This window comes from Panthera uncia, chromosome B1, assembly GCF_023721935.1.
Source record: "Panthera uncia isolate 11264 chromosome B1, Puncia_PCG_1.0, whole genome shotgun sequence".
NCBI classification, from domain to species: Eukaryota; Metazoa; Chordata; class Mammalia; order Carnivora; family Felidae; genus Panthera; species Panthera uncia.
This window is the reverse complement of record NC_064811.1, coordinates 63,926,869-63,949,992: the sequence shown is the minus strand read 5'-3', so window position 1 is coordinate 63,949,992 and position 23,124 is coordinate 63,926,869. Positions and strand designations below refer to the sequence as shown.

Sequence of the window (23,124 nt, the reverse complement as noted above, 5' to 3'; positions counted from 1 at the left end):
TATATACACACACATACATGTATATACATGAATGAACTTATAATTTATTTGTGCTTTAAGTTTTACTTTTTCTGGAGAGGAAATAAGCTCTGTAGGTGAGGAGTCCAGCTTATGCCTTCAGTCGTCTCATCAATACTTTCCTTCCATACTTTCTTGTATGCATCTGTGTGCCATCAAGAGCCAGAGCAATAGTAGTCCCTTATAACCCAGCTACAATAGCTTTCTATACCTGGTGATTTAATACTCTTTGCCTCCATGAGAAGAAATTTTGTTCATTGCCCAGCTTAATTTTCAAAGAAACAGCTTTGGATCCAGATAGTTCTAATGGAGTCTATTCATTAAGAGAAAGAAAGAACAGTGTTAACACTTATGGGGTGCATATGCAAGGAAAAGCACTTAGCATAATGCCAGACACATAGTAGACTCTCAGTAATTGTCACCTGCATATGTTGTGTCAGGTTCTCTGTTAGGCACTTTACATATGGATCTTCCAGCACTTGGAAGATGAAGTGTAGTCATTGGTCAACAAAATTGGTATTGCTTAGACATGCGTGGAAATGGTTTAAATCGTTAATCTAAATTAGAGATTTTTCCTTTATCACTGGTTGAATCTAATTGAGGAAAGGAATGGGATAAAGAGGCTTCTATTTCAAGAGGCAGCATAAACATAAGCATTTTGCAGTTAAGAGTCACTGAACCAATGTACTAGCCAAATGGTCATGGACAAAATACTTAATCTCTTGATGCCTCAGTTTTGTCCATCTATTTGCGTAATGATGACAATGATAATTGTGATAACAATATCCGCCTCTTAAGATTGTTGTGAGAACTAAATTCAGTGAATGTGGAGAATGCAGGACAGAGTCTGGTACGTTTGTATTCAAGAGATGAAAACTTTGTTGTTGTGATTATTTATTACTATTATTATTGTTTGGATCTAGGGAATATGTAGTATTTTAGTGGTTAGCGAGGAATTATGCTTATTTAAAGGGACAATTGTCCTGCTTGAAAGGATTTATAATATTCTAGGAGAAATTTCAATAATGCTACTTGCAACTTATATACAGTTTGCTCCTTTCTCTATTAAATAGGGATACATTCAGTTTTTTATTTTATTTTATTTTATTTTATTTTATTTTATTTTTTTAACGTTTATTTATTTTTGAGACAGAGAGGGACAGAGCATGAATGGGGGAGGGGCAGAGAGAGAGGGAGGCACAGAATCAGAAGCAGGCTCCCAGGCTCTGAGCTGTCAGCCCAGAGCCCGACGTGGGGCTCGAACTCGCGGACCGTGAGATCGTGACCTGAGCTGAAGTCGGACGCTTAACCGACTGAGCCACCCAGGCGCCCCAGGGATACATTCAGTTTTAATGAATTGCACTATTTGTGACATGCTGAACTAGTATGGGATGGCAGAAAGTGCACTAAGAGGGCCTAGGTTACAATTACAGCTGTCCCATGTACTGATTTAGAGACTTGGGGCAAGTCATCTACTCAATGTGTCAGTTTTTATGTCCATGAACTTCGGATATAATTGGCCATATTTTTTTTCTCTTTTTGTAATTTTTATTATTGATTATCTGCTATTTTCTTAAGAGAGTTATGAAGGTCAAAATAAGACATTGCATAAAAAAGTACTTTGTATATCACAGGACAAAGGATATTATTTCTTAGTTGTTCTTTTACTAATTTTATTTTATTACATCAGTAACTTCTCAAATTTCTGTGGTTCTGTGTATTTGGATATAGGGTCACTTGTCATCTATTACACATTCTCTGGTATGTGGAAATCTTTCACATATTTAGGTGCAAAATCACTGAACAAATGTTTCCACTACTATTGTGGATCTTTGTTTCAAAGCCTAGAAATTGGAATTCTACATGTAAACACTCTTGATGTCACATATCACACTCACAAAGAGAGCCGGGTAAATGGGAAACATGGCAGATTTCACAATTTTGGTTCTGTTGCTCATAAATCTACAGTACAGTGATTATTATGAGAAGTACTGCTTTCATGTTTTTCAGAGTATTGCTAAATATTTTCAGTAGAGATGAATCAAGATTGGAAGGCAGTAAGTCCTTATGATAGTGCAGCATCTTCTTACGGGGTTTCAGCATGGGGGTCCACTACTATGCAAATACATGAACAGAATAATAAACTTGGCAAGAAAGGATCAGTTATACATTTTGCATACTCATAGTATAAAAACTTTACTCTTTTAAGTGTTTCAGTGAAATACTTTCTTCTTTTCTCTCACCCCCATGATTTTTGTCCTCTGTGTATCTGTTAGCCCATCCTTCCACCTACCTACTTACCTGCTTGCCTACCTTATATATGATGTACTGAGCATTATGGGCTCTGGGACCAACACAGAGATGAATAATCCAGTGTGTGTGAGAGGAAGGAGTGTGCACATACGCATAAATAGCTCAGGGCTGTATCATAGGATCAGATAGGAGAAAAGTGCCATGTTGATTCAATATGGACAAATCCAGCCTCCCAATAATAGAGATTTGAATCAGGACTAATTTTAAAAGATATTTTTTTGCTATTAGGCTGCATAATTGGGGATGGTGAACCATGCTCACTTCAGTTCAATGTGATCTTAATGATGTAAAAGTGATTTAGTTGAAAACATTTAGTGAACAGTTATTATGTGCTAGGCAGTGTGCAAAATGCTTTCCATTCATTACCTCATTTCATCCTCATATTAATACATGTAATACATACTATTATTATCTTAACTTTACAAATGAGGAAATATCAGCTAAGAAATGTAATGTAGCTTATCCAAGGACATACACTTAATACGTGGGGAGCAGTATATTAGCCAGAATGCTCTTTTAAAGTATAAAGTAGAGCATGTCACTCTCATGCTTAAGGCAGTTCTAATGGCCTAGAACAGAAGGCACATGTCTCCTGGTGGCCTCAAAGCCCTACCTGATGGCTTTACCCAGTCCTCCTCTACAACATTGTGTGCCACAGTTTAGCCCACTGATCTTTGCATTCCCTGAGGTGACTGAGCTTGTTTCCAGATTACAAATTTTGCTCTCCCTCTGCCCCAGAACTTCCCCTGGCCAGCTCATTCTTACCATTTAGGCACCATCCCATGTGTCCCCTTCTCTAAGACCCCTAGCCTACAGGATCAAGTCTACAGGAACCCTGGCCCTCCTCCCCAGAAATCTGTCACAATACTCTATTTGGTTATCAGTTTTTGAAATTGTTCTATTAATTAATTAATTTTTATCTCCATCACCCTACCATAAATTGTGAGAGAGCAGAGGGGTCTTCTTTGTCTTGTTCGTTCATATATTCAACACCAGAACAGAGCCTGGCACACAGTAGACGCTCAACAAATACTTGTTGAATGAATGGTTGAATTGGTCTGACACTAGAACCTGAATTATTAAGCACTGTCATATATTTTCTTTCTTTGAGAAATGAGAAATGATGACTTAGATTTTCTTTCCTATTCTTATAGATCAGTTATAAACATTTCCAACTCTCTTTTTTTGAATATATTTTTAAAAAATTTAATGTTTATTTCTGAGAGAGAGAGAGAGAGAGAGCGTTCATGAGTGGGGGGAGGAGCAGAGAGAGAGGCGGACACACACTCCAAAGCAGGCTCCAGATTCTGAGCTGTCAGCACAAAGCCTGAAGTGGGACAAGAACTCACCAGTGGTGAGATCATGACTTGAGCCGAAGTTGGACGCTTAACCGACTGAACCACCCAGGTGCCCCTCTGATTGTCTTTTTAATATATTTGTTCCCCATATTAAAAATAAATCATATAATTGTTTGACCTGAGAAGTTTCCATAGGCAAACTTACAGAAAATTAAATAGAAGTCATTTGATTAAGCTTAGATAATATATACATTTCTGTTATTTAAAAAGATTTCTTCTAATTCCTTAAAATCTGAGTTAAAAATTTACTTGTAATAAAATAGCCCTTCATAAGAATTGGGAACTTATAAATTGATTCATTTATTTTGCACAGAAATTTGGCAGTATCTGTAGAAGGTTAGAAGGTTCCTATCAGCCATTCTACTTTTTAGGACCATGTTCCACTGAAATACTAGCACCAGTGTGCAAAGATAGGTATGTGCAAAATTGGACACTGCAGTGTCGTTCATAATAGTGAAAAACATTCAATCTAGATGCTTATCAATTGATACTGTAATTAAAACATATATATATAGAATGGGATACTATGTAGTCATTAAATGAATTGGAAAATCCATATATATTAACATGAAAATTTATTTAAGATACATTAATTGGGAAAAGCAGGAACAGTCTGCTAAGTATGATATTATTTTTCTAAAATAAAAACAAAAAATCTTTAACTGTTTTTATGGTGTGTGTGTGTGTGTGTGTGTGTGTGTGTGTGTGTGTGTCTGTGTGATCATAAATGCATGGAAAAAAAGTCTGGAAAATGTGCCACAAACTGCTAAGGACAATACTGTCTTCGCAGTGAGATTCAGGGTGGGGAGAATCTTAATTTTTTAATTTCCATACACTTTGGTTATTCAATTTCATTTCAACATTAATTTATTATTTGTAAAAAGTTAAATAAATGCTTAAATTAAAAAAAGGGGGGGGGTTAGAGAGAAAGCATTTGGGAATAACATATCCAATTGCTACCTTGGAGGGTCCTGAAAGCTCCTTATTAAAATGAAAACACCAGGAGTGGACCTTGAGTCAAGTAGACATGGAAACTATATACTAGTTGTGTACCTTGGGCAAGTAATTTCATCTCTTGTCGGCCAATTCTTGTCTGTTAAAAGGAGCTAATCATTTCTCCCGTAGAGCAAGGTGGGGATGATTAAAGACATATGATGCATGAGAAGGCCTAACTGATGTTGGGTGGAAAGGGGTCTCAGGCTGAGATGGGATTTGGAGGTTATCAGTGTATACTACCATCATTATTTTCATCCTAATGTGCAAGGATTCTAACAGTAGTATGGAGACGTCAAATGAATTTGCTCGAAGTGACACGGCCAGGTAGTGAGAGCTGGGATTCACACCCAGGTCTGACTCCTGAGTGTAAGCACTTAACCACTGCATTGCCTCAGAATTTCTATGTTCCCTCTTCCCCACATCTCACAATTAGTCAGAATTTGTCATAATTCAAAGACGCATTCATCCTCCAAATTTACTCTGTTCTCTTACAAACTTTTTTGCAGTTTATCCGTCATGCATTAGGTGAGAAGTGACTATAATTTTTTGGTTGTTGCTAATTATATTAGGGAAGTAATTACTTCTGCTTACAAAAGTAAGTTTTGGCCAGACATTGTACTAATCCTGAGAGGTCTGGGCAAGATAGCAGCTCAGATTCTAGTCATGGATGTGGTAATAGTTACTTTCGGTGCAGTCCTACATCTGCTTTATATTCTAGAAAATTAAATACATTGTTACTCAGATCTGGGAGACAAACCCCCATACTGAAGTGGTTAAATGTAGAGGTCAATTTCTCATGCCTCAGTAAAGCATAGTGAAATGGCATAAAAATATACAAACTGCAGCAAGTATGGACTTCAGGTGTGAACCATGTAGCATACATTAGTAAGTGTAGACTAAATTGGAGGGAATGTTTTTCACAAGAAACAGATTGTGCAGAGCATCTTGTAAGCAGATATTTTTGAGTCCAGGACTGTTACCTTGGATTCTTTGGTTTGGACTTTGGGCCACGGAGACATTGGCATATGTTGGTCTTAGAGTGACATGCTAAATAAACAATGAGCAAGTTTTTATATAAAGTACAATAAAGTTAGCTAAACCTGTTAGTTCCTAAGATATTAGAATGCATTAGCAATGTTTGTGCTTAGAAGATAACTCCTTCCCTGCTTTGTAACCTTTAAACATTTTTTAAGTTGAGGAGCTAGTAGAGAGCAATTACTTTTTTGCAGTTTATCCTTCATGCAGTAGGTAGTATAGTAGTATATAATAACATGATTAAATAAAGTGGGTATATTTCAGTGAATGAACAGATTTTCCTTCATTATTTTTTTTCTAATTTTACCAGCTTGGTTAATATCGTGTTTTGTTATTATTATTTTTTTAATGTTTATTTTTTGAGAGACAGAGACAGACCAAGCATGAGCAGGGGAGGGGCAGAGAGAATGGGAGACACAGAATTCGAAGCAGGCTCCAGGCCCTGAGCTGCCAGCACAGAGCCTGATGAGGGGCTCGAACTCATGAACCGTGAGATCAAGACCTGAGCTGAAGTCAGAGGCTTAACTGACTGAGCCACCCAGGCGCCCCAGTATCATGTTTTATTAATGGAAGGAGGCAGTAAAAGTAGTAGATGGAGTTTATTGAGCACTTACTATGTGTCAGAGATTTTGCTAAGTGCCTTATATGCAATAGCTCAGGTAGAGTACTAAGGACTAAAGTGCTAAGTGGATTGTAAATTATTGGTAATTTGTAGAGATGTAAAATAACACGTTGAGAACAGTGTTTCATATTCTACTCAATCTGCTAAATTTTACCTTCTAGAAAACATTTAATTGGGGCACCTGGGTGACTCAGTAGCTTGAATGTTCATCTCTTGATTTTGGCTAAGGTCATGATCCTGGGTTCGTGGGATAGAGCCCCACGTTGAGCTCTGTACAGAGCATGGAGTCTGCTTGGGATTCTCTCTCTCTCCCTCTCTCTCTGCTTCTTCTCTGCTTGAAAGCATGCTCTCTCTCTCTCTCAAAATAAATAAACGTTAAAAAACTCTATAATTATATGTAATTGGCTGATCATCACAAAGTTACTGCATTGCTACATTTTGTTTGCAGTTACTATTTATTTCAAGAATTAATGTTCCTGGCTAATAATCTCTTGAGGACAAACAATTGACGTATGATACAAATATTTATAACATTTATGCACATGCACTTATCTAAATTGGCATTTGGTAGCATAAGTATATGAAGCTTTGTAGCTTTTGTGGTGGATTGTTCTGTGGCTTCCATTTAAGTAAAGAACACATACAAACATATATATATATATACACACATATATATATATATATATATATATATACACACACACATATATTTAAATACATAATTAAATTACATATATTTAAGTTTATAAATTCATTTAAATATAAAGTTTAAAAATCTGGTGTGGGCCTATGGCTGACTTTAACCAATAGAGTTCAGCCCATGAAAACATGGAACTAAGCCTTAATAAGGCATGGGAGTTTCCTTTCTTGTGCTCCTAGTAGCCAGCTGTCATATAAAAACTTTGATTACCCCAAGACCACCATCGTAAGAGGAAATCCAACCTAGCCATGTGGAGAAGAGAATGATCAACAGTCCCAGCTGAGCTACGCAATAGCCAGCACCAGTTCTGACTTGCCAACCATGTGAGTGAAGCATTTCAACTCTTCTGGCCATTCCTACTTCCTAGCTGACAATGTGTGAAACTTAGGAACTGCCCGTTCAATGCACAGGATTATGAGGAATAGGAAATTATGTTTTTTACACCACTAATTTTAGTGTAGTTGATTATGGCCAAAATGGAAATGTGACTGAGGTAGGTGCCAAATGACCTTGAAGAGATTGATAGTGAAAACTGGAAGGGCAGTGAGCAAAATTGTTAAATTGGAGGTTGAAGCAGAAAGGACCATTGTCCTTTGGTGGTAATGTGCAAAACAGAAAATGTACATAATTTGATACATGGGGATCTCATAAAATTTTTAATTTTTTTTTTTAGTGTTTATTTTTCAGAGAGATAGAGAGACAGAGTATGAGTGGGGGGAGGGGCAGAGAGAGAGGGAGACACAGAATCTGAAGCAGGCTCCAGGCTCTGAGCTGTCAGCACAGAAACCATGAGATCTCACAAACCATGAGATCATGCCCTGAACTGAAGTCAGACGCTTAACCAACTGAGCCACCCAGGCACCCCAATCATAAAATTTTTAAAGGGCTTTTTTCAACTTGGATTAAAAGAGATAGAGATTTCAAAATGAGAGACTTCTGGGCTTCAATTTTATATGGGCAGGAAGGAATCACACGTGGTCTACTTGCGAAAAAAGAATGACTCAGGAAGTAAAACCAAAGCCCAGAGGATGGAGCTGAAAGCCACAAAGATACAGTTCCCCTAAGTAGAGTTGAGCCCTAATCAAAGAATTGGGAATATCCACAGAGATGAAATATGACACTTCTGGTACCAATTTCTCTTTTGATTCATGACAAAACACCCCAAAACTTAGGGGCTTAAATAAGAACAATTTTATTACCATTAACGATTCTGTGGTTTGAGGGCTTGGCTGGGAGGTTTCTCTGCCCCATGTGGTATTACCTGGTGCTGTAGTCACAGAGGCTGGTTTGTTTGTGTTTGAGGCTGGTTGTTGATTCTGGAGCTCAGCTAGAGCTGTTTAATGGAATAACTTGATTCTCCTCCATGGGACCTCTGAATGTGGCATAGTTTCTAACAGCATGATAACTGGGTTCCAAGAGAGAGCATTACAAGAGCAAACATTACAAGATGAAGGAAACAAAATCCCTGGTTTTCTTAAAGGTTGGACTTAGATGTCCAACAACATCACTTCTACCTTCTTCTATTGCCAAACGGTAACAGGAGTAGACCAGATTCAAGGGGAGAGGAGATAAATGTCATCTCTTGATGGAAGAATGGGCATACATGAGTGGGAAGGAATTGACAGAGGTCATATTTGGAGATTATCTACTAGGGATTTTATAAAAAGTAATAATGAAATTCCAAGATGAATCTCTTCTGAAATAAATATGTTCAGTTAGAAAAAAAATATAAAACTTTTATATAACCAAAACAACAAATGAGATAGGTGATTTTGGTGCTAGTCTTCAGATTCTAGTATGACCCATAATCCATCTCAGTAATTTTAAATGCCAAGTGTCCTTTACTTTTATTATTTATTATTACCCTTTTCCTCTCATTCGTTTTGTTGTTTTCTATATATTAAAATATTTATTAACAACATTAATACATTCCCTTTTGTTATTTTAATATTACCATTATGTCCTTCTTGAGTTATGTTAGAATAGATTGGAACATTCTGCTTTATCTCCATGATTTTGTATGGTATTATTAAATTTAAACTCTCAAGGACTTAATAATTAACAATATGCAGAAATACTTTCTAATACAACGTGAGGACGGAAGTTTTATTAATTAGAAATGACTGAAAATTTAAAAAAATATCTTAAAAATTTGTGCTATAAAAGAAGAACATTTTGAGATTGTTGGTATTTGACTGTTTACTCAAGAGCCATAGTGAACCTTATGCATATGATTTGAAGTTCGTGTGATTTAATGTACAGTTTTAAAATGGTGTGTTTCATCAGGGACGATTAAAGGGATAGTTCTCAAATGAGGCTTATAAACCATGACTAACAAAGCTGATAATTCATGCTTATGTTCTCTTTTATGGATAAAGAGATAGTACAGTGAATAGACATAAAGTTGGTATTGATAATTGAATACTTATGTGCCATGCAGTATACTAAGTGTTTTACATATAATAGTATCTTTAATTTTTATAACAACTCTACTATGTAAGTACTACCATCACCCCCATTTTTCAGGTGGGAGAAATGGAAGACTAGAGAGGTTACATAACTTACCCAGTGTTGCAAGACTAAGAGGCATTAGGGCTAGGAACTGAGGACAAGGCCCCATTGCTTGACCTGTATGCTACATTCATTATTTGATGCAGAGCGGCATAATGAAAGAATTGAGGGTTGGCTTGTGGATGGCCCCACTCCATCCCTGACACATTATGTGATAAGAGAATAATAACTAATGTCTACGTAGCACTCACTTTGTACCAAACACATATACATATGCATTATATGATAGGTTTTCCAGAAGAGTAACATAGCAATGAAAATGAGAAACTATAACGAAGAGGATTTGTTTTGGGTGCTAGTCACTTTCTTTCTCCTGTCTCTCCTAATACCCTCTCTGACCAGTCACTTACTTCCTTTAGAATGCTCAAAGGTGGCAAATAACATTATGTTGTAAATATCATAGTGGACACCCAATAAATACGTATAAAATGAGTGAATGAAAACCCAACTGGAGCAGGCATTATTATTTACATTTTATGGATATGGAAACTGAGCTCCAGGAGATTAAGTAACTGCTGGTATTATACAGTTCGTTAGTTGCAGAACCAGACTTGCAGTTCATTTTTAATTTGCTCTAATCCTTGAGTCTCCCTACCTCATTACATAGCTTCCCATTTAACTTCTTTCCAGGAGTTCACTATAACTCTTTCCTCTCTTCTTTTTCCTTTTCCTCCTTTCTGGTTTCTATATCAAAATGTTCAACTCTCAGTTTGCTGGGTGAGCTCTCCTTAGAATCAAGGACAAAGTAGACTGGGTGAACAAAATCCTACTAACACGGGAAATGACTAATATCAACTTAACAACAATAGTAGCTACAGCTTACTCAGTACTTATGTGCCACTGAATCCTCACAATGGCCCCATGGGGTAGATATTTTCACCTCTATTTTACAGATGAAGAAACAAGATAGGGCTTGGAATTAATCTGTATTATCTCTGGGTGTAAGCTGTACCATCTGAGAAAGTATATTGTACAATTTAAAAGATTATCCTAGGTACCCCCCAGCCCCTTCAGTAGAGGACTGACTGGCAAAATAGTTAAGGAAAAGAGCATTCCAATAACATGCAAAGGTTTTTAAATTAGTTCAGATTAGAAGTTCTTAATTCTGGCTGCACAGGAGAATGCTCTGGGGAGTTTCTAAAAAATACCTGAATCTTTCACAAAACAAGTAAATTAGAATCTCTTCAGTTAGAGCCCTGAAGAGATTTTTTTTTAAGCCCATCATTGATTCCAGGGTACAGCCACGGTGGAGAACTAAGGTGCATCTGTAGAGATGTGTGTGGACTATTTGTGAGCCCTTCTCATATCACCACATAGATTCAGTGTTCACTTGCGGTGGGTGCTCAGCAGGGGGATATAGATTGACTAAAATCTGGAAAGAGCTTTGAAATCTGAAAAGTTCAATTACCATACAGATATACTGTATAAACATAATGTCCTTAGTCACAGGTAAAAGTTACTTAAAATAAAAAAAAAAATGTGCCTCACTTGTGTTAGTTGGGCAAGTTAGAATTCTTTGCCAACCATTTTATTATGCCCCTATTTACAATATATATTTATGTTTAGTGATGACATCTTGAACACTTTTCAAAATGCAAAGTGTTCTATGCGTGGGGAAAAGCCATTGATGTAGCACATTATATGGCAGCTGTAGTTGCTGTGTTTCCTTTCCTTCTCTTGTCTTTTTGTCCTTTCCCTTCCCTTTTATCTCTTCCTTTCCCTACTCAGCAGAGAAATTTGAAAGATACTAACAGAGTGGAAAGTGTTATTTTATAGATTTAAAAAATGAGTCTGTGTGTTTTTGCCTTTCTTCCCTGTCCCTCTCTCTCTTTCTCTCTCTAATCAGTATAATTACAACATAAAAAAGAAACAGTTGATTATACATTTTGGCCCCCTGATTCTCAACAAAAAAATCGGAGCTTTAATGTCCCATTTTACTTGTTTCAAGTCTCTTTCCAAAAAGTATTTGAGGCGTCACTGAACGTAGTAACATTGCAGAAAGATAATAACATAAAAAAGGAAAAGTTAAGATCTTGCAAAAGAGGATGTAGCAATAGGTTAATCATAGGAGCGTAGCAGAATTCTGTGAATGAGTAAGAGATTTACCGTGGGCTTCCCAATAATCAGGGCAAGAAACAGTTCACGTAGTTGTAGTTAGCAGAATGGAGGAAGTATGTAGCGATTACTCAGGGATGACAAGAAACTTCTGCCTTGAGACCTTATAGGGGACATTATGTGTTATGATAGCAGCGCCCTTGACTACCGTTTCACAACAAATACCAAAGTAGTTTTGGTATCTCTCTTCCTGTAGTTGAAGACTTAAAGTTAAAACCAGACTTGGTGAGGATGATCTAAGAGGCTGTGGGATTTGAGCTTTGTAATGTGTAAATATTTTTTTTGTTTTTATCATTCCTCACTTGCCTTTTTTTTTTTTAAAGAGCCTTCTTCAAGTTTTAGTGTAGATGAATGAGTCCTGTTTTTAACCTTCAACATCATTTGCTTTCCCCTAAATTAGCTGTTTACGCATAGACAAATTTAGAACTTCTTTTTAGTGGCTTGGGATTTTTTGAAGCCCTGAGATCTTCCCTGTCTTGTTTTAGCTTTCCTTCCCCCTAAAGTGATACTTGTTGAGGCAGTAGAGGCTGACAGACTGTCGTTACACTGGAAGGAGATAAGACCAGGGCTCATGTGTGTCGATGTTGACTGTGGGCAAGAAACACTTTTCCTCTAGGGATAGTGCGGCTGCAAAAGGAATGATGGAATTCAGTGCTGTGTAGAATATTATGGTATCAGGTGTGGGTATGGATAGAAAAGCCAGGGGTACTCTACTTCTAATGAAATGAGCTAGCTGAGACATCCCTTCCAAAAAAGCTCTGAATTCCACACTGGGCAAGTTCATTTAACTTAGAGTTGTCTGTTGCTGTTGTCTGGTGTCTGGTTCTTAGAAGTACTTAAAAGATGAAGTGAATCTAAGCTGAATGGAGAGGGTGATTTTTACCTTGCAGAATCTGTGTAAACTTAAATTTCAGTTTTCTTTTTCATTTCCTTTTTGGTAGCAAACAATGCTTGAGGCCATGCTACCACTCATTTCTGGGAAGCATCAAATAGTTGGTTTTGTCCTCATTGAGACAGCATCAGCTTCAAGTTGTTTCTGTAGACGCTAAACATAAATATTTAGGTAAAACAAGCTTATAAATTATGTGATTTACTCCATCATCTGTGGAATTAGAAATCTTTTTCCTAGGACAGATTGAAACATTTATTGAACACTTACTTTGTAAAAGGCATTATAGGGGCCCCTGGGTGGCTCAGTCGGTTAAGCGGCCAACTTCGGCTCAGGTCATGATCTCACGGTCCGTGAGTTTGAGCCCTGCGTCGGGCTCTGGGCTGACAGCTCAGAGCCTGGAGCCTGTTTCGCATTCTGTGTCTCCCTCTCTCTGACCCTCCCCTATTCATGCTCTGTCTCTCTCTGTCTCAAAAATAAATAAACGTTAAAAAAAAATTAAAAAAAAAGGCATTATAATAAGCAGTAAGTGCAGAGTAAGGGGATACATTATAAATGATAGACACAGTGATAGCCCACTGTAAACTTGCATTCTAGTTGAGAAGTTAAAATATGAGATTCAGTTAAATTAAATTAGTTACATTATTTCGAAGTAGAATGTTTTTGAGAGCCAAAGTGTTCTTTAAAGTAAAAGTTGAACAAGGGTCTATTTGCGGTACCTTACAAGAAAGAGTGTGATTAAATTAAAGATAGGTTCAGAATAGGCTGATTTTATTTTATTTTATTTAAAAAAAAATTTAACGTTTATTTATTTTTGAGACAGAGAGAGACAGAGCATGAACGGGGGAGGGTCAGAGAGAGGGAGACACAGAGTCTGAAGCAGGCTCCAGGCTCTGAGCTGCCAGCACAGAGCCTGACGCAGGGCTCAAACTCACAAACTGCGAGATCATGACCTGAGCCGAAGTCGGCCGCTTAACCTACTGAGCCACCCAGGCTCTCCCAGAATAGGCTGATTTTAAACCAGGTATTAAGAGAGACAGAGATGGTAGGAAGAGATGACTGAATCAGGAAGGAAGAAGATTAAGGTCAAACTTTGAAAGTTGTCTTGTGTTTTTGGAACATTTCTTGAGATGGAAAACTTGTCTGATAATAATTTTCATTGCCATATCAACATATAATCAAGAAGTTACTTTTAAAACATGATTGAAGCTCTGGTAAATGGTTCATTTATTTCAAGTATTTGACATACAACATTGCTGCATAAGTTTTTTTTTTTTTTTTTTTTACTATTTCTGACATGTTTTAATAGTGTATTATACACACACACACACGTTTATGTATGACTCCAGTAGTTCCTTGATGTTCAGATAATTCACTTTTTATAATTAATTTTTCATCTATCATTCTTAGTAGTGCAGGTGCTCTTCATGTTTTATTTAAAGTATTATATTTCAGGGGCGCCTGGCTGGCTCAGTTGATTAAGTGTCTGACTTTGGCTCAGGTCATGATGTCATGGTTCGTGAGTCTGAGCCCCACGTCAGGCTCTGTGCTGACAGCTCAGAGCCTGGAGCCTGCTTTGGATTCTGTGTCTCCCTCTCTCTGTCCCTCCCCCCCATCTCTCTCTCTCTCTCTCTCTCTCTCTCTCTCTCAAAAACAAACATTAAAGAAAAAAAAATTTTTAAAAAAAGCATTATACTTCAGTTTACCATTGCAAGGCTCTTCTGTTTAGAAAGGTATTTTTCTTTGCTTCTTTTTAAAAACTAAAATTTCGAAAACAATATGTTAAGATCTCTCTTCTGGTCTTTTAAACTTAAAATTTTTAAATGAAATTTTAAGTTTATCTCAGATTGTTTTTGTAAAGTTGTTATATTTATCTCATATGACTCTTACAGTTTCTTTATTTTTCAAGGGGTCTTTGGAACCTATATTTAAAAAACCCTGAAAAAGGAGTCTTCTCTTACTTAATACACATAAAATAGCTCTTAATAGTGTAGTCATACTTCATTTAGACATACCACATTGGAACACTAATTAGTCATGATGGAAAAGATTCTTCTATAGTTTTTCATCTTTTTCATTTATACTGCCTCTTGCAAGAATCCATTATCATCCATCCATCCATCCATCTACCCATCCACCCATCTACCCATTTATTCTTTCATTTGTTCATCAAATATGTATTACTACCTGCCGTATTCAAGACAATGAGCTGTCCAGTGTTCGGATGGGTGAGATGTTACAAAAATGAGTAGATTCTGAGATATTTGACTCTGGAAACAAAAATGGAGAATGTTGATTTCTATAAGTTAAGGATTAAGTAATATGCCTTGGAAATTTGCAAATAACAAAGAAAATTTTCAACGTGTAGGGAAGTGGTTAAGTGCTTCAGAAAGGCTTTTTTCACTTCAGCTGATCTACTCAGTCCTTGTTTATTTTGGATGAAGGAAAATGTTTTAACATTTAGTAAAAAATACAATAGAAGTTATCTGTTCTCAGTTCAAAAATGCCTAGAATATCCCTAGATTTTTCAAGATGTTTCACATCATCAATACTTTTACTTTTTGTAGTTAAAATATAAATGCTATTAAATACTTAACTAAAATAGCGAAAAGTATGAGAAGTTATCTGTCCTCAAGGTCCATGTTCTTTCCTCTTACTGAAGAAACCTGAGTTGTAATACTGCCATGTTTTTGATAAGTGCTTATTGTGACTTTTGCTCATTTTTCTTTTGTTTGATGTTATAATGCATTATTTTTCAGGGGCAAGATTAGTAAAGGCTTGGAGGATTTAAAACGTGTTAGTCCAGTAGGAGAAACATACATCCACGAGGGACTAAAGCTAGTAAGTTCTTTTACATTTATAAGCATAGGGGAGAATGTTTTCTTATTCTGTAATACAATAAACTGTAACTCTCTAGTAAAACTCAAAGGCCCCATTGCATGTTTATCTTTAAAAGTTTTTAAACATGCTTTTGTTATTCTAAGGATGAGATTGACTTACCATGGTGATAAGAAAACTTTGGATGGCATTTTGCTTTTTAAGGAATTTTTCATCTTCTGTGTGATTACATTCAGACTAGTTAATCAAAGCTTAAAATTTATCTCCTTTAAACCCAATAGTAACTACTCTATACTGTGAATATATGCACATTTCAAATAAAATAGTTAACCCAAAATACCCTGTTTTAAAAGTCAGTCTGTAATATTTTGATTTTTGTCAGACTCCTAAATTCAGCTTGATGGAGCATGCTGGTTAAAAGTTAAAATTCTTAGTTGGATAATTATTCTTCATTTTCAGGCAAATGAACAAATTCAGAAAGCAGGAGGCTTAAAAACCTCCAGTATCATAATTGCTCTGACAGATGGTAAGTTGGACGGTCTGGTGCCATCATATGCAGAGAGAGAGGTGAGTATTGAGCTGAACCTGTTCTTTATACCCCAGTGTATTTTGCTGTGTGTCTCTGTATGGATAGCCTGATATTTGGATAATTCACCTCTGTCTCTCTCCCTCTGTCTTTCTCTGTCTTTCTCTCTCTCCATAGGCAAAGATATCCAGGTCATTTGGCGCTAGAGTTTATTGTGTTGGTGTCCTGGACTTTGAACAAGCTCAAGTGAGTACAGCAGATCTGCAAACTTTAATCTAAATTACATAATTGTCCTAAGGATAGCTTATCAAATTTTTTTCACTGATGACTTACTGTGATGCTAACCATTTGCTAAAGGTTTTCTATAAGGTGGCCATATGTCTTGAAAGCTGCATCAGTCATGTCTAGTTTTGATAGGTTTCATTACTGAAAACAAAACTCTAAATTTCGTGACTATTCATTTGATTTGAAGGAACTAATACTGTGGGATATACATTTGGATTAAAATAATATGAATGCTCCTTCTTGAACTCAACTGACAAGATTATTATGACAGTCTTATAGAGGTATTTTAGTTTGATTGAAAACTTGACTCTTAGGAGTGCAGGGATTTGGGAAAACAAAATTTTTTAATTAAGTTTTGAGGGTTTATATATTAATTTTTTTTTTCTGCTCACCAAGATGACTTTGCATTTAAACTTTTGGTTGAATGTGACATAGGACTCCTGTGTCTCATGCCATTTACAGCTAGCAGAGCTCTGCACTGCTTTGAGATTCAAACTTGGGGCCAATGTAAAGGGGCTGTGGCTGATTCATTTCATTGTGATACATTTAGAATGGCACTGGTGCCGTCTCCTTCAATTCCTGACAGGCTACCCTGGTGAATTAATCTGTAGTGTAATTTTTCAGATGAACATAACTGAAACATAATGAAGTGTATAAAATCTTGTATGTCTCAACTACCCGTTAATTAAATGTTCCTCCTTTTACTAAAGCTGGAAAGAATCGCCGATTCCAAGGAACAAGTTTTCCCTGTCAAAGGCGGATTTCAAGCTCTTAAAGGAATAATTAATTCTGTGAGTATTTTTCTGGGAGTAAGAAAGGCTCATAATTTTAGATACATTTTACAAATGTTGGCAGTAATCTTGATGTCCAGTTCAGGTAGTCATTGTGTTAAAAAGGAAGTTTGTTTGGTACTGTGAACACAGCATAATTCGGAAGATCTGAGATTTTGTTTGTGAGATTTGGTGTTGATTCTTAGACGTTGAACTCAGTGAACCTGGGTTTGTGATTCCAAGTTTAAGATCTTAGACAGCCTGAGACCCTTATATCCTTTGAACGTGGAGTTCCTCACTGTCTTGATATCTGGTGAGTTTTAAAGGATTTATGGAGGAAGTATAAAATAAAAATTTGGATTGGAATTTGTGTGATTTCTCCCTCCTCCAAATACGGTGTTTCGTGGCTGTCAGGCACCTTGCCCCAGCGGCCGAGTATTTGACTGCTGTTGTTGTTCTTTCCGTTTTAATGATTAATAGTTTCACTGGAGCTCATAATATTTCTGTTTGGAATTCAGTTGCTCTGTCTCTGGTGATCGTTAGAATCGAGGCTACCCTAAAGAGGATGATGGGAAGTGGGATGATGAAATGTGAAGCAAAACTCCTAGGCTTTCACTGCTGAGGTTTATGTTTCATTTTACTGCCTTTTGCTAGAAGCACTAGGAACAGTTGCTATTAAGTATTTATGATATTTTGGTAAACACCATCCTAAAATGGAAGCGAGTAATATATAGTCTCTAAGCTGGAGCCTTTCCTTTAATCTTTAGGTATTTACTGAAGGGCGGTGGGGTGGGGGGAAACAACTCAGTGTCTTTGGATGTTTCGTTCTGGCTTTTAAAATTTCTCTTTAAAGATCATTCATGTGTTTCACAACCAGAGTGAGATGGATTGATTTTGTTTTTAAGTAGCATGCGAGTTTTTTTCCCCCCTCACTCATGGAACTTTCCAAAGAAAAAAATACGATTTGGTTCTATCACATATCGGTACTTCTAGTGGGCAGGCCGAATGTAAATACAGAACGGAACAGAGATTTTGTTATTTTAGGAGTTTAATTATGCTTAGTATTTAGAAAAAATTGCAATGCAAAAAACAGTAAATATTTCTATACTTGGATTCAAGGTAAATACTCTGCAACTGTGATTTGTTTTAAAATACAGAAACATGCATGGTCAATGCAAAAGGGAGGATAATTTGATCCTATAAATAAACAAACCAGCAGATTGTGTTTTAAATAGAATTTCATTGTGCTTGGGAATTTGCCGTTATTTTTGTAATTATACTGGGAAGGAGAGAAGACCTCTCTGGATTATTTTATTTGGAATTTTTTTCTCTGTATAAAAAAGGTTCACTTCAAAAGACTAATTGGTTTTTTAAAACTCTTTGCTTATGGGCTATGACTGCATATTTCTCCTGTAGGAAATTAGTAGTTGACAACCAGAGAAGATACAGTTGTTGTTTTATTTGTTAAACTTCATTTATTTTATTTGTATTGGAGAAACTTTAGAATGGAATTTCTAACTGCAGTCTTTCTGGCCTGGAGTTCTTGATGGACTTTAGCTTGAGTAAGTTATGTGGAAAGAGTTAGCATGAAATTAGATAGACTTGTGTTATTTTAGCTACAGATTGCAAACAAAACCTCTTGAGTTTCATCTGGTGGAGGCCGATGGGTATAGCGTTCATTTTAATACAGTTCCACTTCAGCTATTTTGTCACTAAAGGAGGAGTAAATTCTCCTCAGGGAAGCCAACCTCTGGGGAAAGACTGGCAGTAACATGGCAGAGTTGACAGGGGGACAAATGGAGTCATCACAACCAAAGTTAATCTCACTAATGGTTGAGATTTTTATCAACATGATGATAGCTTGGGATTTTTGCTTACTTTGCAGAAATTTAAGGCAATTCAAACACTTTATCTCTCTTCAAGGCAGAGATTGCCTCAACTCTGATAATATACAAAAGCTGTAATTCTGCCTTAAATTTGAATTGCACTTTATACTGACCAAGTACCATGTTATCTTCAAAAAATTATATCTGGTATTTAAAACAAATATATTGTATCTATTTCAGGGTAAGGGCAGAGAGAAGAGACGATCTCTTTATTCTTTATGATTTACCAAACTAGTAGATAAAATTGTGCTGTGAAATGTATTTATGCAAAGCTAAGCAAGTGTAAAAAATTAGAAAATTTAACTCTTTCAGATGTCTGGTACTTTGATTTTTTTTTTTTAATATTCATTTTTGAGAGGGAGAGAGAGAAAGAGACAGAGTATGAGTGGGGGTGGGACAGAGAGAGAGGGAGACACAGAATCTGAAGCAGGCTCTGGGCTCTGAGCTGTCAGCACAGAGCCCGACAGGGGGCTTGAACTCCCAGACCACGAGATCATGATCTGAGCCGAAGTCGGATGCTTAACCGACTGAGCCACCCACGTGCCCCCACATGTCTGGTACTTTGAAGGTAAAATATTAGTTAAATTGAGAGATAATTTCTTTTTCCTGCGAGAAGTTCTTCAAATACATCTGGCTTTATTGTCAATGAATTAATTTCTTGGAAGTTAATCTTTAATTGAGAAAAAATGTAATGTGTTCTTCTTGCTTTCTTGATCCTCTCTCGCCTGCCCACCAAAATTCAGTGACCTAGATGGTCTGGTCCCTTATCGTATATCACGTTTTGTTAAGACATCGTTTGTCTAAAATCCACTTCTTAATCAGCAAGGATAGGTGTTTCATTTTGGAGCCTTCCTTCCTGTAGTTAAAAAAAAAAAAAGAAGCACTGTAGCAGTACTGTCTTCTGTAACTTCAAAAGCGAGGGACTGAAAAAGGCCTTTGTTCTGAACATTTTGCATGTTGACAATATAATACCTTCTCTAAGATTTACTTGATTCAGAAAATCATTTTAACGTTTTATTTTAATTTGGAATGGAATGAATCATTTCAAAATTTTTAGACTTTTAGGCAAACGTGATATGTGACATTTTTTGGAATATGGGTTTGATCTCCAATCTTAATTAGGGATATTAAGGTTTAAAATTCATTATTGTCTCAAGTAGATGCTGGTAAAACTTTCCTCTTTTTCACCTCTTTTCCCCCCCATTATCTAATTTATTCTTTCATTCATTCATTTATTGAGCTCGAACATGCTTACAGCACTGTTAAGCTCAGAAGAAGGGACATAAACTTAAATAAGACAGACTCTCTGTTTCTGAAGGAGTTTGAAGAATGACGATTTGAGGTTTGGAATATGGTTTTCCCCTTGCAGGAATTGCAAAATGCGCAGATAAGGAGGCGGGAAACTTCAGTGAGTCACTCTAGGTGATAAAAAGGAATCCTATCATGCAATTTGTGTTAAGATGCCAATATGGCTAGAGTAAAGTTAACAGAAGGATGGGATAAGTTTGGATATGTTAAGTCATGGAAGACTTTGGGTGGTGGAATTTGAACTGTGCTCTGACAGTTGGAGTAAATTAGAAACAAGGAACATAGAACTTCAGAAAGAACCTGGGCTGAGTGGCTGAAGCACGGGAGGCAATGTGTGGCCTGGCTTGGATTATGGAGGGATATGAAGGATATCAGGCTGGATCCAGATTCTGGAAACTCTTAAGTGTTTGGGGAATTGGCACTTATTTCATAAGTAATTGGGGAATGATGGAGGAGCAGTTTGGGGATGGGATTGATATGATAGCTGAGAACGTTTAGGAAGAATATTCTTGCAGTAATGGATAGGATAATTTGGAATATGGAAAGGTGTGCTGAGATTGGGAATAGGAAGACCTGAGTATGAGTTCTGACTCTGCCACTGTCTAGCTATGTGGCCTGGTGTACTTCCTAAGTGTAATCTCTCTGATTTTTAAAATTCTCATCAAGTCAAATGGGGATAATTCTATTTCATCGGGTTGTTTTGTGAATAAAATGAGACAATGATTAAGAATGACCTAACTCAGAAGAGTTGGGTTTTAAACCATTTCATAGGCAACTAGGAATGGCAGGAAGTTGGGACCGTATAGGATAGGTTATTGATCTTTCTGCAGGACAGTCCACTGAGAGAGATGGCTAGAATTCTAAATAATCAGTGTCTTAGAAGAGCAAGACACTGATATGTGAGAGGATCAAATCTAGCAAGTGGGTCGTAAGCGCAAGGATTTCTAGATGGTGTAGCTAACCAAAGTCAGATATTTGGCTGTGTCCTAGTTCTGAATCTTCAGGCCATGGAGCTAGGACCCAGCCAACAACTGGGAAAGGAGATTCAGTATTCCCATGACAAAAAAATTGTTTTTGGTAGAATGTCATGTAGACTTTCAGGACCCTGCATTCAGAAAAGAGTCACAGTTCTTGTCAGGGAACTTGTAGTGCTATTTAGTGATTCAAAGTAGAAACCTAGTTGTTAAGGGGGAAAACCATCTTCAGTGGACCATAGTTCCTTAGGGCTTATTTTAGGTACTGAGATTCTAGGTCTTTCCCAATAAAACTAGGTCAAGGACCACAAAGAAAACATGTAATAAACTCTCTGTCCTGGTCAGAATCATGTCAGGAACAGGGTGGAGCAGAACCTCCAGGGATAAAATTGTTTTCTCTTGCTGAGCCAGTCTCTAATGGGTCTGGAAAACATTAACTGCTGTTATTATTTGATGGCAGTGAAACTGGAAATAAAAAGGTACATTTGGGAAACCTTAAAAGTTAATAGAACCTGAGAGATGACTGGATATAGGGTGAAAAAGACAGAGGGGAATCGAGTATAACTTGGGCATTTTGCCCCCCATCTGGAAGCAGTGAGAGTGAAAGCTGTTTTTACAGAGGGGCACAGAGTGCTAGAGAACACACTGGAATTGGACAGAGGGACAGAAGAGAAGTGGGACTGGGTCTGGGAAGTCCCTGTGGGGAATGTCCCTTTGGGAAGTGGAGGTCCAGCAAAATGTTCAAGTCAGAAAACTTCAGAATTGAGTCATTGTTCCTCCTCTTGTGTTTTCTCCCCTCCCGTTGCCTACAAACACAGGACATAATTCTTCTGTTTTCCTCTTTAGATTATCTTTAATATGTTAGAATGTTAAACAATTATTTTTGGTTTCTTGGAAAGGTGATTACCAGGCTTTGATTTGAAAATGAATTTTGAACTAGTATTCGAACTAGTGTAGGTCAGACTGACGTGTGGGTACCACATGGGTACTGGTTCAGTGTTTCATAATGCAGTGCTTTGGATGGTAACATTCAAAATAAAATAACACCTCAGATTGGTGAATGATATGGAAAGAATAAAAATAAAAATTCTCTGTGGAAAACCCCCCTCTCTTCTTTTCTTTTCCCCTAAAAGCAAGGCCATGGGATGTTATAGTCTTTGCACTTATTTCAACAATTTTTTTTATAGAGTACTTCAGATGTATTAAGCAGAAGAGATAAATCAGTTGTGAAACTGGTTTTATAAATAACTCTGATCCAAAAGAATTAAGAACACTATATCCTAGGTGATGGCAGCTAATGCCAGAGTTCCTAAGTACCTAACGGGGAAGTATGGGAACATAAATAGGAAGGAAATGATCACTCATACGTGTAGGACATTTAAATAAAACTGTAATAGGTTGTTTATAAAGGGGGGGAAAAGTGCAATCTACATTTCAAAAAATAGCTTCATTCATAGTACTGGAAATGTAAGCTTCATCTGACCTTTGCAGCCAAATTGTTTTTTCTCAGTAATGTCTATTGTTGTTGTTTTGAAAAGTTTCTAAGAAAGGTGTCTACATTATGTTTTAATGAGATGAGAAGACACTGCAAAATTGTTTTCTTTACAGGCAAATCATTTTCATAGAAGAGGTACCTAATGAACATTCTGATAAGACCTCAGTTTAAGTGATTTTAGCAGGTTCTGCTACGAATGTTGACTGCTTAGTTGTGAAAATCTCTATAAAATCATGGTTTGATGAAAAAAATCTAACGTCTGAGCTAACTGTAAAGATATATCCACAGGAAAACCCCCAAACTGGTAGGATTACTCAAAATTGGAAACCAGTTTCTAGGGCTCTTTTTAACAAAAGATTGACTATAATATGAGGCTCACAATAAATCAGCTTCTTCTGGGCTTCTATTTATCCAAGAATCTTTAG

General features: G+C 36.8%; 1 protein-coding gene across 3 annotated transcripts in view; it reads left to right on the top strand.

Annotated features, from left to right (window-relative positions):
* Window positions 1-23,124, top strand: part of ANTXR2 (ANTXR cell adhesion molecule 2) — a 153,149-nt gene that overhangs the window by 5,721 nt on the left and 124,304 nt on the right. For all 3 annotated transcript variants that reach the window (XM_049632104.1, XM_049632106.1, XM_049632105.1), the window contains exons 4-7: window positions 15,377-15,458; window positions 15,915-16,022; window positions 16,159-16,227; window positions 16,977-17,057. In XM_049632104.1, the coding sequence (XP_049488061.1) occupies window positions 15,377-15,458; window positions 15,915-16,022; window positions 16,159-16,227; window positions 16,977-17,057 (340 nt within the window). The remainder of the gene's footprint in view (window positions 1-15,376; window positions 15,459-15,914; window positions 16,023-16,158; window positions 16,228-16,976; window positions 17,058-23,124) is intronic.